Consider the following 17,080-nt stretch of genomic DNA (forward strand, 5'->3'; position numbering starts at 1 on the left):
TTAAACCAATAATATCAGACAGTATCTTGGTGCGAGTCCATATATTTGAATGCAGGATGAGAAACCTTTGCAGACACTGCCACCTTGTGTCGGCTCTCCCACACTGCAGGGTGTGTGCTGCGTTTCCATGCAATCAAGCACAGAGGCCCATGTCAATTATTGACACCTGTGAGCTGTGGGTGGAGGGGGAGCTAACAATGCAGCAGCATGGAGGAGAAGAGGGAGTAAAAGTGTTGAAGAAAAGCAGTTTTTAAAAGACTTTATCCAGTTTTTATCCATGTGCTGATGTGTAGAAAGCTGTTCCTTCATGAAGAGGATGGAGTTGAAGCAGCCACCGCCAAGCGCCCACCTCCAGAGCAGGTTTGGATCAATCAGTTTTATTCTCTGCTTTTTTGTTTTTCTCACTTAAACCTCTTCTGTTCGGTACATTAATGATCAAATTCAGACTGTGGAGCCCAGATGAGTTTCTCCCTTTGATTTAACCCACTGAGAAAAAGTTGGTGCTTGATGTTTGGCCATAAACACCAGTTGATTACTTGGCATTTGTTTGCATGATTCTTCTGTTTTCTGCTAATTGGTTTTATTAAATGTGTTTGGATTCAGTCGTCAGTTGCATAGTTTTGAAGCAACCATTAAAAAAAGCTCTTTAATCAAAGTGACAGATTATTCTGTGCTGACCTTTAGGCCCCAGCAGGAATATACAGCACATCATGTTTAGCTCTGTATGACTCAGACAGCATCTCTTGACTCATCCAGAAAATCAGATTGTTGCTTATGTGTAGGCAGTAAATGAAGAAGTGGATTTTTCCTCCTGATACCAGATAACCAGATATTCCTCCCTGGCAATTAACTCAGAATTAATTAACTCATAAATAATTAACATAATTTTCTTGTGTGATGTCCAACACACACACAAAAAGTTCTTATTATTAGGAAGCTACTACTTCCAGTAGAGGAAGAAGTACAAAGATCATTTAGTAAAAGTACTAAAACCACATAGTGAAAATACTCAAATACTAGGGAAAGTTCTGCATTCAAAACCTCAAGTAAAAGTATTAAAGTATTACCAGCAAAATCTACTTTAAATATAGAGTAAAAGTACTCATAGTGCAGTGAAATGCACCAAAAAGTCACCTTTTCATGAGCTCAGAAAAAAGTGATGCACAGGACTAATATATATTGGATTTCACATTATGGTGTGTTTCATATATAATAAAAGTGCACCGTATGCACACTGATTAGAGGGGAATAATAAGAGATGTGAGCACCATTTGTTGTTAGAGTGAATAAAACCAGTGTCTGAGTTCGCAGATCAGAATCAGAGGCATTACATACTGCAGGTTCAGCACGGTTCAACAAGAGCTACATGCTGCAAAAACTTTTACGTGTCTCCCTAAAATGCATAAAAATGCTCTTAAGACTTGTTTGTATTTTTTGTAATCAGTTTTGTGACGTAAGTTTAACCTCTGACATTATTTCGTCAATTTATGAGCAGAGACTGTAAACAGGTGCGTTATTGTTAAAGTCCCAGTGGGAATCAGCTCTGGCAGCCAACATGACATGTGTACACAGTGTTTTTTACAGGTACAAGTATATGCTTTTATGCCCCGTTTTCACTGTTTAATGTAAACTTAATTGTTGCTGGTTGAATCAAAATGCTGTCTACCCGTGACATGGTGGCTTCAATAGCCTTAATTTAAAGTACAGTTCATTCTTCACCACAGTTGTACTAAGGAGGTTTTTTTTACAGTGTATAAAAATGTGTTTATATTACTTGCTGTGATTTACTGCCTCAGGACAGAAGACTAATGTGAGAGTAAAGTAAACATAAGTTGTTTGCAATGATTGCTTAAACCTTTCCATTAGACATCTAGGCACATTAAAAACAACTGTGAGGTATTTTCTTGTGTTTGGAAATCTGGCTCTAAATTGCTGTTGACAACAAGAAACAAACACATTTGAAATGCGAGTTATATTTAATGAGTAATTCAGTGACATTGATCAAGTGTAAACCACAGTTAGCACAGTCCGGCCTTGTAGTTAGAACCAGGCTACTAAATGAACTCACTGTGCTGTCACCTGTTCGTACATTCTGGCTTTAAAGACCCAGCATTGAAAAACAAAAACAATATAAAATAACATCACATGAACACTAAAACAATTCTACTGTAGCTTTGCTCTCTGAGGCAAATACATCCGTTGACGCAAGTGAGAATGTGATCGCACTGATAAGCTAAGAGAGGAAAAAAACAAACATCTGTGCTGTGGTTTCAGAGCATCAAAAACAAAGCACAGCGTTTGCAGTGCATGAAGCTGAACCCAGCTCAGCTTCTGACTGCATCTCACAGCTCCTCAGCTACAGTTTCTATTAGCAGACAGTTGAAGGGAACTCATATCACAGACAATAGATATCTAACATTTCTGCGTTGCGTCTAGTTTTGGGTTGACCAGAGTACATTCAGAGAAACATCCTTTTTGCCTAGCACCAATCTTTGAAAACCACTACTCCTAAATAACTTTCTAATTTCCTCTTCTATATTACAGCTCACAGGAAGTCCAGCTATGTGTCAACATGAAGCTGCAGTCTCCAGTCCAGCTTTATACCAGAGGTTTGTGGTTCACACATTGTTTCCTACATACAAACTTCACCTACATTAAAGGGATAGTTCAGTTTTTTTTTTTAAGTGGGGTTGTATGTAGTACTTCTCCGCAGGATGGCGCTCAGCATGCCCTCAGTCTACACAAGAAATGTATTGCTGTGAACGGGGGCAGCAGCAAACCTATATGTCCACCCAAAAAATAAATCAGTATCAGTTAAGTGTATGCTGTATTTAGAATATTTTCAGTGTTTTACCCTGCTGGGGAAACGAGCAGCTATGGTTCACTCCATAGCCACCAGACTCCTTTGACAAAAACAGTAATTTTACCTTAGAGAACACAGGAGCTGCTGGTCTGCCTCGATCGGTTAGTTTGTGTGTGTCAATGTGTGACTTGTTGACCCCTTTTAAAACACCAAAACTGGTGGTCTTTTTTTCCTGTAGCTATACATGTTTTGCTGCTGCTTCTCTGAACTGAGGGTGTGCTGACTGCCATGTACTGTAGGTAACACACAGACTATGCATAAATACCTCATACTACCACACTTCAAAAAACCCAAACTATTCCTTTAATTTCTGGTTCCCACAGTAATGTGCGACTGGCACCAGCTACTCCATGTGAGTTTAATTCCTGTTGCATTTTATTATTTTCACCGTGATTGGCTGATATTGTTCCGGTAACATTTTGGCCTCCTGAATGTAAAGTTTACACCAGCCGATGACATTAGCATGCAGGTTTCTTTTCAGTGGGCGTCCCAGTCTTAAATATTCTCCAAAATTGAAGTTACCACTTCATGGAAACAATCTTTAGCTGCAAAAAGCTCTAAAAACTGGCACTTTTATCTTCAGCATAGATGTATTTTTCTGTTACTTGTGCTTATTTGTGACTTGAACTACACGCTGGGCATACAGCAGTAAGACCTGATGCCAACATTTAACATCTGTGTGGAAATGACATGCCCTGTTTCTCATGAGCTGTGACATTTCTGCTTCAAAGCATCACCTGATGAATCAGATTTTCTCATAGTGGACTCTCAGCTCCTGTAGGTAGAACTGACCACTGTGACAATGGCAGGGCAAACATTCAGTATGTAAACAGTGCTGTGGAACATTTGAATGACTTATTTCCAGTGGGGTAAGCTGCATACATATATGCATTTCAAACTCAAATCACTGAAGTCCATCTACGTATGGTAAGTAAAATGTTCTGCTCTTTGTTACAGACGCCGGTCGGCCACAGAGGATCAATTAAAGACGTCTCCTTCCTGTGAGGCTATTAGGCGAGACTCCCCGTGATGCAAAGTGAAGAAGGATTCTGGCTTCAGTCCTTTCTGTTCCAGGGCCTCTCTGAGACGAGCCGGTGGCTCCAGGTAGAACTGCATGAAGGAGGGACACGGGACAAAGTGAGTATTAATGAGTGTGAGGCTAATTTCAGCTCAGTGCTGCATGTTTGTCAGGTTGTCCAGTTTTCCCTGCACAGCAGCGTTAAACTGTGTGAACTGCAGAAATAGTCGTGCAGCTTAACAAACAATGACACCTTTGTTACGTTGTGTTACCAGAACATAACAGCGTGTCGGACCTCTGCAGAGCTCCAGCTTTTATGTCTCTCTCTGAAAGCAGGAACACAGAGCAACTCTTCGGGCCACAGTAATGGAATATGAATGTAAGACTCTGTGCTACGTCAGCGCTGTTTCTGTCCAGTGTGTTTAAAACATTCATGATTCATCCTCGCAGCACTGTAGCATACTTTGTGTAGTTGCCAGTTTGTTAGGTACAGCCAGCTATAACTAATGCATCCAATCCAACAGTCCTGCAGTACATCCTCCCGTCAAGAAAGTCATAATATTCAGTGTAGGTTGAAACTGTTTTAAAGAGGTGTTGATTCAGGTTTCTGATCATTTGAGGCTGCACTTCATGGTGCTTTATATACAGAGAGGTGTTTCTGTTATTTAGACAAAATAATAGAAACACTCGTCCGTTACAGCACCACAAACTGCAGCCTGTACAACGATCATGAGGTGGAATCAACACCTCTCTAGAACAGTTTGAACAAAAAGTGATTATAGCTTTCATGAAGGATTTACTGCAGGACTGTTGGAGTAGACTGCATTAGTCTTAGCAAAATGTACCTAATAAACTGGCAGCTGAGTGTGCACTTAATTAGCAGTAAAACCCTGACAAGTAGATGAAGCTTCATTTGCTTGTGAGTTTGACATTGGGACATTCACTTTGTTGCCCAGAGTTAGATGATATGATTATCTTAGAATAAAGACTGGAAACAGCTCGCCTGGCTTTGTCTGAACGTAACAAAATCTGCCCATCACCTCCTCTGAAGTTCACTAACTGTCACGTTATATCATTTATTTCATCTCTACAAAAAGCAGAGATTTGTGGTTTTTGAGGAGGTTATGTGCTGGACTGTTTCTTGGCTGGGAATAGTCACTTCTAGAGTCTTGTTGTCATTAATCCAGCGAAGACTCCAGGAAGCGAGTGGTCCAGCACATAAAATGGTTTATTATTTAAATTTTTTTGAACTAATTAATTAGTGACTTTAGATGTGCTGGTAGACAGATTTTGTTACCTTTGGACAAAGTCAGACTAGCTGTTTCCAGTCTTTATTCTATGCTAATTATCTGCTCACTCCGGCTACATAGTGAACAGAAAGTAAATTAGTCCAATCTAAGTAACTGTATCCCCTTACCTCGTAGGCGAGAGCAAAGGTTCCCCAGTGAATGGCCACGGACTGTTTGGCCTGAAGGTCTTGGTGAATCTGAACAGCCTCTTCTGGATCAACATGCTGCCCCTGCATCATATCCCTGAAAAACAAAGGCTTGTTACTTTTCTGACTCTGTGTGGCCACTCTGATATACCTGTATGATCAACTGCCATAACTTCTATCACAGAGAGACAGAGAGACACAGACAGACAAACCTGGGCAGGTAAGCTCCAATGGGGATCGCTGCAAGGTCAAATGGTCCAAAGCGTCGTCCGATCTCCTGGAAGGAGGAGCAGTAGCCGGTGTCGCCAGCGAAGAAGAATCGATGGTCCGGACCCAAAACAGACCAGCTGCCCCATAAAGACTGGAAAAATAAAAATAAATAAAGAGCTGTATTCATGTACTGAATGTGGTTTGAACTCCAAATAAAAACTGTTTACAGCTACCATCTGATGACTAAATAATGATTCAAACAGTGAGCCTTCGGCTATTTTATTTATACTGTGACATTACATGTCTATGTACTTTTTATAGTGACTGTAGACACTGAGCTAATCCAACAGTAGCCATTAAATGCAGAAATGAATACAAGCTAAAATCTAATCACTATTAATTGTAATGAAGCATTACCTTGTTATCGTCCAGCGCTGTGCGTTTGCTCCAGTGCTGAGAGGGTGTGCACACAAATGTGACATCGTCATGACCCGGGACACAGTTCTCCTCCCACCAGTCCAGCTCCATCACGTTCTCGCAGCCCATCTTCATCAGCCAGTCCATCAAACCCAGGGGCACGAACCTGTGAAACACACACGTGGACTTAATGCAAAGGAACACGATTGTTCCCACATCCTGGCAGACTCAGTAATGCACCGTGGCAGGCCCTTCAGCTCTTACAGCCACAGTCTATATCCGCTGAGTCAGATTAACACACATACCAGCGTAGCTCCCCTCCGAAGCGTGCATTAAGGCTGGCCACAGATCCAGCATCCAGATGGTCATAATGAGAATGACTGATGACAACAGCATCGATCCTGGGCAGCTGTTGGTGGGAGGATTAAAAACTGATGTATGATGGAATCAGCCACAGAAACAATGGGTCAAACAATGTGTTGCTTTATTAAAAAGAAAAAAATACTAAACCTGTTCCACAGTGCAGGGGGGCCCTCGGTACCTTTTTGGCCCCATGAACTGGAACGGCGAGGCCCTCTGGCTGAAAATTGGGTCTGTCAGAATATTCAGCCCATCCATTTCAACCAGGACCGTGGCGTGACCCAGCCAGGTGACTCTCAGACCTGGACCAGACTCTGAGAGGTCTGGGTTCTGGACGAAGTACGGTTCCATCACTGGGAGCTCATTGTCCAGAGCCTGTGAGGAGGAAGGAGGTCACAGGGAGGAGGGAGGGATGATGCAGAAGGAGATTGAGAAAACCACATCCTGATTATGAGGAATACGTTTCAGCCTTGTGACTCGTCTGATCAGATTTTACAAAAGTGAACTTGAGTCCTATTTAATCCTAATAACAGAGTCACTGTTCTGCTCACTGCAAATGTGACTCAGGAGTTGACACCATTTTGCTGCTGCCTGCAGGATTTAGTCTCTATTTTTTGGCAACATCAAAGGGAAAGACAGCTGACATGAGACTCCGCTTCTGTTTAAAGAAATGCCACGACTCTATGGCTTTTATACATGTAGTTCACAAGGCTTCAGCCCAACGCACAATATATTTGAAATATGCTGAAAGCTGCATTTCTATCATCTAACAACAATGAAACAATGTGTCATCTGTGCAATTAAGGGGTTAAACATTTTTCTATAGCTGTGTGAAAGCCGCCTCTGAAGCCTGTTAAGCTCTGACTGAGCTCGGCGAGGTTTCCACCAGGAGCTACGCTGGATTTACTGTGTGAGCTGTGAGAGTCGACAGAGGAAAACGTTCCTGCTGACAGTAACGAGAAATACTGTATATGAACTCTAATGCCCATCACTAGAGCAGTGTTTCCCAATCCTGGTCCTGGAGTACCACTGCCCTGCATGTTTTAGATGTTTCCGTGCTCCAACACACCTGATTCAAATGCTCAGCTCGTTACTGGGCTCTGCTGAGGCCTGATAACGAGCCATTCATTTGAATCAGGTGTGCTGGAGCAGTGATACATCTAAAACATGCAGGGCAGTGGTACTCCAGGACCAGGATTGGGAAACACTGCACTAGAGGGACAATACAAGACAAAACATACATCTGCTTAAACAAATGTGATACATGACAGTCAACACCTTTTCTGCTCCAACTACTTTAGCTTTTAAAAGTGTGTGAGTATCAGCCACACACTGATTTTAGATGACCAGTCTGACACTCATCTAAATGATCAGGTTTTGTGAAGCCCTATTGGGACCTGAATTACTTGTGACATTTTAGAACAAAGCAAAACACTGTAGTTAATAGCAAACTTTTAGTCAGATAATTACCGACCTCTTTACTAGAAGGTATATTGCTGTGATTTTTATCCAGCAGCAGGAACCTGAGCAGGGTGGTGTAGGAAGGGAACCGCCATGTGGGCCAGGGGTTGGTCCAGCGGCCATGTTTGTCCCGACAGGATTTTGTCACCTCCTCCTACAATGAAAGAAAAAGATAAGAATTTTAGCCATCAGAGAAGGACATTTCAAATGTCATGTTGAAACGCATCAAACAAAATACGTAGAGAACTGGACACACACACAGAAGGATGATGGGAAGTGAGGTTTTTACCTCCAGCCGGTAGTCCAGGCGGAAGCTCTTGCGGGAGGAACGAGAGGAGCTGCTCTTCCTCGGGGTCGGAGGATCTGCCTCCCCGCCTTCGGCTCCTCTCAGCACTCCAGCATCCTGCAGTGCAGGAAAACACACACATGCACACAGTGCTGGAGTCAATTAGCATACTCCAAGGATTTTAAACAGGATGGGGCACCATTAACCACACAGCCAACATTAATTAAGAGCTCATATTATATCATCAAATCAGCTGGACAGTGAAAGATGAACTTGGAATCATTTTGGGCTTCTTCTGGTATCTTTGGGTGTAATCCTGCCCTTACTATTACCATAAAAGAGAACTCCAACAATTGAGCATTGTACTAAAGTGAAGCCGAAGATATATTTTATCTTTGGGTCCATGTATTCCTACATTACCCGAAATGCAATCCACACACTGACAGTTTTTTCAGAGATTAGAGTGTTTTATGCTAGTGGTGGTTATTGTACCGTTGACCAGTAAACCCAGATGAGGAAAAGGCGACACAAGTCTGGTGAGCTTACTTCTTTCCAGCGGTGGAAGCAACAAATTACATTTACTCTCGTCACCGTGACAAACCCTTTTTAAAATATTGTTTAAAATCAGTAATTTTACACATTTCAAGTCACATCCGTCACAAACAAAAGTAGTAAAAACAAGCATGAAAAAGTCCTAATAAACCATAAGAGGATTATTAGTTAAATTAATTAAACATGTGTGCTTCCTGCTATGACAAGTCAAAACGCTTGCTGTCAAAACACCTATTTTCAGCTCTTGATAGCAAATTTGCAAGCACACATTTGGACCGCTAACAGCAGACACACCCCAAACAAAACGGAAGTCTTCAGAGTTTGGAAATACGCATTTCATTTCAGTGAAAAGTGTGTCTCTCAAGTAAGTCATACATAACAACATTACATTAGTTTTGAGTTAATAGGAAGGCTGCTCACCTCAACCAGGCTTTTACTCTCCTCCAGCGCTGCTCTCCCTGACGATGACGGCTTCTCCATGGGCTCACCCCCACACCTGGCCCATACAAACACAAAAACACACTTTTAGCTTATACAGCATAGCTACAAAGTGCTTCACAGTCAGTGGTCTGGCCCTCAAACTGCTGTTCTGAAGCAGTGTCTCCAGCGGAAGCTGCTGAGGATGATAGCAACTTACAAACACTTACATGAACAACTGGGCTCCTTTCACTGACTGTAACACTACTGCAGCGACAACAGAGCACATTTAACAGCTGACTGTGAAGCCATAGTTTGCATAGGAGACAGAAAGACTAATCAGACACGGAGCAAGATCAGTTTCACTGTATTCAAATGACAGGATTATCAGGGGTGACATTTTAGTGCTAACTCAGTGCATCAAATTCAATGGCTCAACCTTGTTTCAAACCTATCCAGACTTACTATTAGAGTCTCAGCTTTAGCATTAATTTCGTATCTTTACATCTTGCTGGGAGAAAATATTATGTACTGCTTTTACACTCCTGTGTCATACTGATAGGGAAATAACTCATCTGGTAATGCATGCATGATACAAAAATGAAGAAGGTATTCCTGTTAAAAAGGCTGCAGACATACAACTGTCAGTCCAGACTTTATACTTATGTTTACCAACTTCAAACTTAACTGTAGTAAGAAACTAATATTGCTACAACGCTACTTCATAGTAGCCCCAGTAGTCCCAGTGCATTTGCTTTGGCTGCTTCTTTCTTGGACAATACCCACCTCAAACATGGTGGTGCAATATCAAACTGAGTTGAGGTACAGGTCTGTTTTTAGCTAAGCTGACTCAGGGTATAAATAAATGTGTTCAATTTGAGTCCTGAACTGAATGTGTGACTAAAGAAAATGATCCCTTCTGTGGGAAAGCCTGCAAAATATGAGAGTGAATTTGACATTTTCATTTCAACATAAGAGACGAAACACCTGCATTTACTTGGCACCTACTCCAAAGCCAACAAGCCTAATTACAGCCTTTCCTCATCCTGCCATTATCTACAGCAAACACAGCGCAGCAGCACACACCCTTACTAACAACTATCCCACTCACGAATGATTGCTTCATGCACTATCAGAAAATGCACTTAAGGATGGCCTCCGCTGCTATCCCATATTGACTGAGGAGATTGGTAAGATGTGCTCCATTCATGGCATATTATTGATGAGAAGCTAACAGATGGACCGTCTGTTTCGCAGAGAGAAAGGTCTACACACTGATGCAGTGCTGCAACTCAAGTGCACTTGCCCTCTTTGGGGAACTCCATACATTAAGGCTATGGCGTGCTGATGATGCACTCTCAGCCTCATGAATGGACTTCAACTGCACACAGACACCGGGGACAACAATGGAGCTCTGTGGAGGACAACCAAACAAAGATCTATGTAGCCAGCCAGCGTGCCTGATGTGGACATACGAGCAACAAACACAATCTGCAGCCTGCAGCTTCTTCTCACTGTCTTCAAGTTAAATTAAATCTTTATTATCACACAGGTCTGTCTGCAGGTTCTTTGAAAAGCACAGCATGTTCACCACTGCCAGTTATCACATCTGTCTAACCCAAACCCCCCCTTAAAGAAACAGCTAAGAGTGACAAAACAATTAAATGTCAATATTGCTATTATCATGGCAGCCTGACCATGAATTAGTCTTAACATCTTTAGACAGCTTAAACTATTTCCTGTTTAAAATGTGAGAGCAGGGATTGACAGACAGGAAAAACAGCACCGACACAGACAGACAGACAGACAGACAAAGTGGCAACGACACAGGTAAGAGTATAAAGAAAGAAATGTCGGAAGACTTAAACAGCATGTTTTAACTGAAAACTAGCAAAAACAGTGATAGCATAAAACTGATTAAAAAGCCGTTGGGCACAATTAGGCCACCGTACACTCACTGCCGAGTATCACGAGCGTCCTTACGAGCAACAAAACACACCGGTTGTGACTATTTTTAGACAACTTACCTGTAAACTTGAACGCGACAGAAAACCACCAGTTGTTTTCTTAGCGAGGAGACATTTTTGTTACGCTAGCCGTATACTGCGTTAATGCGAGCAGGGTAACATTATTAACGGCTAAGCGCAGGTCACGTTACATTACAAGAAGGTCTGTTTCCGAGAGCAGCGAGTGGAAAGTTGAAGCCAGCGGTAAAACGCTGCCGGAGCGACGTGTTTCCGCGGGCGGACGCGGGGCTGAACTGCGGGAGGACGGTGCGGATCAGTCGGCACCAGCTCGGCTTCTCTGACGTCGGTGCTAAAAGCCTCTGACCACGTGACCGCGCGACAAACTCTCTGTGGCTGCGGGCTAAAATAACTGAAATAAATAAATACAAAATGTTTCTAACATTTTAATCTTATGACTTATTATTTATGCAACTAGTACAGGTAAGTGCATTTAATTGCTTTTGTAAATGATTTCATTGTCAAGAGATGCACACTATTGTTTATCTTTTTTGTTATGAACATATTTAATCACTTGGTTTATCATTAAACTGTTTATTAATAGAATTTTGACCAATCTAGATTAAAATGTGCTGCCTTTAGATAAAATGGAAAATACTTTTGAATAGGTGTTATTTCATCTACCTAGAAATGGATGATGCAGATAATGATGTTAGAAAGAATCGTTGCATTAAATACCTATGTAATATTAATTATTTTTTAACTGAACTACTAATTCATACCCACTGCCATTCACTGCTAAAGTCACTTTACGTTTGCATGTCTCATCCGCGCCGGCTCTGTCAGAGAGGAGAAACTCACTGTTGAAAAATTTGAATAGCTTTGGAGATAACTGAGATAAGGTGACATAACGGCTTTGACACTAGACGACTGTGTCAATAGATTTTCATACCACCGACACCAAACGTGACACTGCGGACTTACCTTGTATTCCTCCCCCTGGAGAGGGACACCTGGAGGGACTTCAACCCGAGCAGACAAACTACATTCAGTCGCCAAGTGTGTTTACTAAACTTAAACACCGGCAACAAATGTACGGGTCTGCGCAACGCTGTCTCCATTCCGGCTCTTTGTTATCGACCATATTTGCTATGGACTTTTAAAAAAGATCAGCCATGAGACACGAAGTTGCATATGTGTCCAGCTCGGGGAAACTTGTTCAGCGTCCGGATGCGGACGGCAAAAGTTGTTTGAACTTCCTGTTGGATGCTTTCAGGAACTCACGGAAATCTGAAAATCTCGTTTTATATCAACTCTTTCGACACAAAAACACTTAGATGAAGATGAGGATTTTTCTTTCTTCTAAAATTTGAAAATGTGTATTTATATACTGGGACTGCTAAATAGAATACACATCCAATCTTGTCAATCTTTGAACACTGATTCTTACTCCTAAGACTCTGTAAGATCAGGTATTATAGGAATTACTTGAATCAGAGCAGAAAGCTTTATCAGTGAAGCACTGCAACAGCTGACAGGCCCCTGAAGCCCCTTCTGCTTGTTTGAATTATTTCCCACATCACTAATTATTCAGTATATGCACATGTTGGCCGTCAGCGTGAAAGGGTGGCTACAACAAAGTGAACCTGGACAGGATCAGGATTGAGAAGCAGGTAAAACTCTGTGCCGCTTGGCATGAAAGATCAGATCATGTGACGTCAAACACACATCGAAAACACCTGCTTTCAATATCATCGCTATGTGAGAATACATGACACTGCTGTGCACGATGCTTGGTGTACAGTTCATCCTTTTCACTTTGACCTGCACGCTATTCATTAGATTTAATAAATCAATCCACATCAAACTTGATTGGTTACAACAGAAGAAACTTATAAAAGAGCTACTATGAGCATATTTATTCTGTATAGAAAACCACAACATCAGTAGAAAAAAAAACAAAGGGGCCACTCATATTCAAAACTGTTCTCACAAAAAGGAATATCTCAGGAAGGCGTGAATAACATGGAAAAGCCTCTGGCTTATTAGACCTCTGTTCAGGGTCACCTCACAGGGATGCAAGGAAGAACCTTGCATCAACATAGGATCAATTACAACAAGATGTCTGGACAAGACTAATGTTGCAAAATCTAACCATAAAAATGACAGGGCATTTTTTTCTGGTCATTCTACCTCACCAGTCACCTACCAGCACCAGCTCATCCAGCAATGTCTTGGTACAAAAGACAGCATTGACAGACATGTAGAGAGCTCTGATTTTCATTTTGTCAATGCACTGGGCTGTGTAATATTGAGTGTTCATGTAAAACAAAAAGAGCCAAAATAAATTTGTAATCACTTAATACGTCACAACGAGGCCTTGTATTTTTCTTTTTTAAAAAAAGAAAATTGCTTGTGGTCTAGAAAATGATCACACCCGTGTGTGTGTATGATGTGTCTGTCCATTTCTCAGTGCTCCTTATGGTCTCCGTCCTCCTCCAGTTTCCTGATCTCTGCCTTCAGGTGGTTGATGTTCTCTCTGCTGGCTTTTAGTTTGTCTTTTAACTCTGTGATCTCCTGGCTGGTTCTCTTCTTTGCAGCTTCCATTTTCTCCTTAGTCCTCTGCTCCAGCTCACCGACTGCAGACACAGACACAAGCATACACGTTAAGTATGATGGCAGCCACTCAAACTATGTGAATGCTACTCATCTGTACAGAACCACAAACTCGATGTTTCCATTGTGTGTCTTGTGTTTCTATGTGTACTATGTGTGTATACATACACTCTGTCTCATGCTTGTATGCTCCCAGGGTGAGTTGTCTTGATGTGGTCAGCAGCTGCTGCATCATGGCTGTGGGATCCTGGAAGATCTGAAAATCAACACAGAAAACATGAGTCAGGCACGTGTCTCATTTACAGCCAAATCCCTGATTTCATGTTCTACATCAACACTGAGACATGTGGACAAGTCAGTTGTACATGTGTGATATGCAATTCATATCATTTAAATATAAGTAGATAACTACCATTTCCATAGCGAAGGAACATAGAAATGAATGCAGTATAATGGTATAATTGTCACAAGCTATGGCATGAAAGCTGGCCTACCATTTCATCATAGAATTCAGAGACAACCGTCTTCTTCGGCATGGCACTGGAGTCTGACTGGAACAGCTTCAGCAGATGGTACAGAGTCACCTAAGACGCACAGGCACAAGTCAACATACACATACATACAGGATACATTCATACCTACTAAATACTAATCCTTATGATGTGCTATCAAGTGCTCACAGGTCTCTCATTGGGGTCAATAAAGAAGATCTTGATGATGATCTCAAACTCCCCCCAGCCCGTCTCTGTGATCTCATATGGAGGCTTGGTCACCACTGGAAGGGGGAGAAACACAGTGAGTCCGACAGACTGATGAAGAGGCAGGATAAAACACCTGCCCACATGCTTATATAACGTACTATCACGTTTTCTTTTGCTTTTTTTTCCCCTTGCATTTGACATATTTTCACACTTGTTGTGTAAAAGCCTGCTCACCTCTCAGTGGGTTGCCATAGCTTTCGTGCAGCTTGAACTGGATCTTCTTCACATAAGCGGACATATCCTGGAAGAACAATGTTATGCATTCACATATTTTATTAAAAAAAAAAAAAACCTCCAGCCTGACATTAGCCGTGGCTGGTGATCATCTTTTCAACTTATTGCAGTTGGTCAGTGATGATGATGAGTGCTGCGATCTTGGCGTCTGACCTCATTTCTGTAAGGCTTCACGTAGACAGACCACTGGTGTGTGTGTCCATCCTCCTCTCTCTTTTTCCCAAAGTAGCGGGCAACGTTCCCAAACACGATAGGCTTCACAATGGTTACTCCCTGCGGATCACGGAGAGAAAACTATCTTAATACAAATTCACACGAATGACTCCCTTTTAAAATTCTCCGAAATACGACACACAAAAAGCATTAAAACACAGAAACCGTGGTTAACATTACGGGAATATTCAATTAATAATAACTTAATAACTACAGACTGCTTTAGTGTATCATTGCGTTACCTTAACTCGTCCCCCGGAATCTGGACCAAATTCAGTCATCTTTTTGAACATAGTACGGTGGCAACACAGTAAAGTAAATCCCGTGGTACTCTCTACAGAACTCCCCTTGCTCCACGGCGTTTATCCGGATTTAATAAACCTGCCATTTAAGCATTTAAAGTATACTTTATATAGCCAGCTATCTCATTTCGAAACGGCAGCCAAACAACCGCCGGAAGTGACGAGCGTAACGTGTTAAATTGTTCGGTAGGAATGGGACATAATCATATAAAGGTTCCGCATGATGGAGTTAGTAATATCGTACGTGCAGCGCAGCTTGTATTGTTTGAAAAACACATTTATATTTTAATTTCCCAGTTTACTCACACACGAAACACAGTAAACGCCATTTTAGTTTTGGTCAATTTTACCAATTTGGTAACTGTACGTTTTCAAATTCCATGACCCCAAATTTCTTCGGCTGGGGATGAATGAAGTTTTATCTTATAAGTAATTCACTCGTATTTTTCTTATTCTAATACCTTTATTCTCTTCAGCAACTTATTTAGAGCCACCTTCATAAAATGGTGAGATGAGGAAGTCTTAAATGTCTTTTACAGTATTTACATGAACTATTTTCGCAAAGATAACGTGTCTCTAGATGATAACAGCGAATATTCATTGTAATTTCAGATATTTGATGAAATTGCAGATAATGTCCCTCAGATATTAGTCATTCTTACACAATGGGTAACCAATTTCACTCCAGTTGCTCATTACAGGATTTAGCATGAGAACACGTTTACTTTCACAATTTTTAAATTGTTCTCGACAAATCTTAGCGCCTCTTACGTTTTTGATCGTTTGTTTATGCACCTTATTATTTGATGATTCGTTTTCAAAAGGTGTCCCTCTCAGGTAGAGAACTTGTGGACCTGTAATACTAAACTACTAATAAACTAACCATTTACATGACTTTGACCATCTTCATTCTTACCTGATGTCCATTATGAAGACTAACTAGATGCATGTTGCAAAAAACAAAGTCACAAAACAAAACTGAATTTCGAAATGCTTTATTGTTAGACCATTAGACAAATGACCATTTGATAATTCTGGCTCTCACATGCCTTCCCCTGATAGAAAATGCACAAGATCAAGACACTGCTGGCAGTAGTACAGGATGACGATATCTCCTACTGGAAAGGAACTAGAATTGACCCCATTCATAATATAACTTAAGTTACACTGATAATAGATAGGATTGAGTTAATAACTTAAAATGCTCTAAAACTCAACATTTGTACAAGTCAGAAACCCTTTTGACTGAGTAGGTCTACAGAGCTATGATCAACTGCATTTAAATAAAAAAATCAAGTCACAGCTTTGGGGAGTCTCAGCTTGGAGTCCCATGCAGCTACATTTGTCAACATTTTATATTACCTGCAACAGTCAATAAACAGCAGCTGAAGATCAGTTTAATGACTGCTGGAAATCACTCTACCATTACACCTTATAAGCTAAATACTGAAAACACACACAAAAAAGATACTTTCCAACCTCTTGTGTGGGGTGAAGTGTTGGTCTGGCTCGATGCAGCAGAGTCTGGACAGCTTCTTCTTCTGCTGTGGTGCAGATCTGTAAACACTTACCTTCAATGCTGTGGAGAGAAATTAGCACAAGACAACTACAAAGTGACACCTGAGTATTTTGACTGAAAGCCTCACAGATGTTCTTATTCTGGCTGATTAGACATCAGGTGGAGCTGTATTGGAAGTTTGCTTTAATCACATAAGTCAAAGCAGATGAAAGTTCCCCCCCAAAAGTGCAAAATGTACCACTTTTCCAGGTTTTTGTTCCAAAACCCAATTTACAAATCGTCTCATTGCTCTTTTACATTGTTTACAGGGTTATAGGAGCAAAGAGGTTAACATTTGTGAATATCAAACATTTTTTAAAAGTATACTGTGGAACAAGAAGACATCTTAAGAGCACCAGGAGGGTTTTAAAAATGTTTGGATGTCGTCACAATATGATTAACATCTTTTCATC

At 41.2% G+C, this 17,080-nt stretch overlaps 2 protein-coding genes and 1 long non-coding RNA gene across 5 annotated transcripts; 1 reads left to right on the top strand and 2 right to left on the bottom strand.

Annotated features, from left to right (window-relative positions):
* The first annotated feature begins 367 nt into the window (after nucleotides 1–367).
* On the top strand, nucleotides 368–5,753 carry LOC121626042. Its single transcript, XR_006007937.1, has 4 exons — nucleotides 368–2,609; nucleotides 3,821–4,000; nucleotides 4,157–4,260; nucleotides 5,306–5,753. It is a non-coding gene; the product is annotated as an uncharacterized LOC121626042 (long non-coding RNA).
* On the bottom strand, nucleotides 1,965–12,191 carry napepld (N-acyl phosphatidylethanolamine phospholipase D). Of its 3 annotated transcripts, none has more exons than XM_041964395.1 (10): nucleotides 11,968–12,191; nucleotides 9,023–9,098; nucleotides 8,054–8,167; nucleotides 7,778–7,918; nucleotides 6,454–6,678; nucleotides 6,249–6,352; nucleotides 5,944–6,109; nucleotides 5,529–5,677; nucleotides 5,299–5,413; nucleotides 1,965–3,973 (listed from the first exon to the last, which is right to left on the bottom strand). In XM_041964395.1, exons 1-10 carry the CDS (start codon nucleotides 12,102–12,104, stop codon nucleotides 3,842–3,844), a joined length of 1,359 nt encoding a protein of 452 aa, XP_041820329.1. In that variant the 5' UTR covers nucleotides 12,105–12,191; the 3' UTR covers nucleotides 1,965–3,841. The 3 variants fall into 3 exon arrangements, with proteins under 3 accessions (XP_041820329.1, XP_041820331.1, XP_041820330.1); XM_041964397.1 differs by lacking the exon at nucleotides 11,968–12,191 and adding an exon at nucleotides 11,047–11,953; XM_041964396.1 differs by lacking the exon at nucleotides 11,968–12,191 and adding an exon at nucleotides 10,347–10,701.
* Nucleotides 12,192–12,893: 702 nt separating this feature from the next.
* yeats4 (YEATS domain containing 4) lies at nucleotides 12,894–15,600 on the bottom strand. The gene is made up of 7 exons (XM_041963508.1): nucleotides 15,050–15,600; nucleotides 14,748–14,867; nucleotides 14,535–14,601; nucleotides 14,280–14,374; nucleotides 14,094–14,183; nucleotides 13,768–13,855; nucleotides 12,894–13,622 (listed from the first exon to the last, which is right to left on the bottom strand). The coding sequence occupies exons 1-7, from the start codon at nucleotides 15,098–15,100 to the stop codon at nucleotides 13,453–13,455; spliced, it is 681 nt and encodes a 226-aa protein (XP_041819442.1). The 5' UTR covers nucleotides 15,101–15,600; the 3' UTR covers nucleotides 12,894–13,452.
* Between the last annotated feature and the right edge of the window lie 1,480 nt (nucleotides 15,601–17,080).

Source organism: Chelmon rostratus, chromosome 22, assembly GCF_017976325.1.
Source record: "Chelmon rostratus isolate fCheRos1 chromosome 22, fCheRos1.pri, whole genome shotgun sequence".
Taxonomy (NCBI): Eukaryota; Metazoa; Chordata; class Actinopteri; order Chaetodontiformes; family Chaetodontidae; genus Chelmon; species Chelmon rostratus.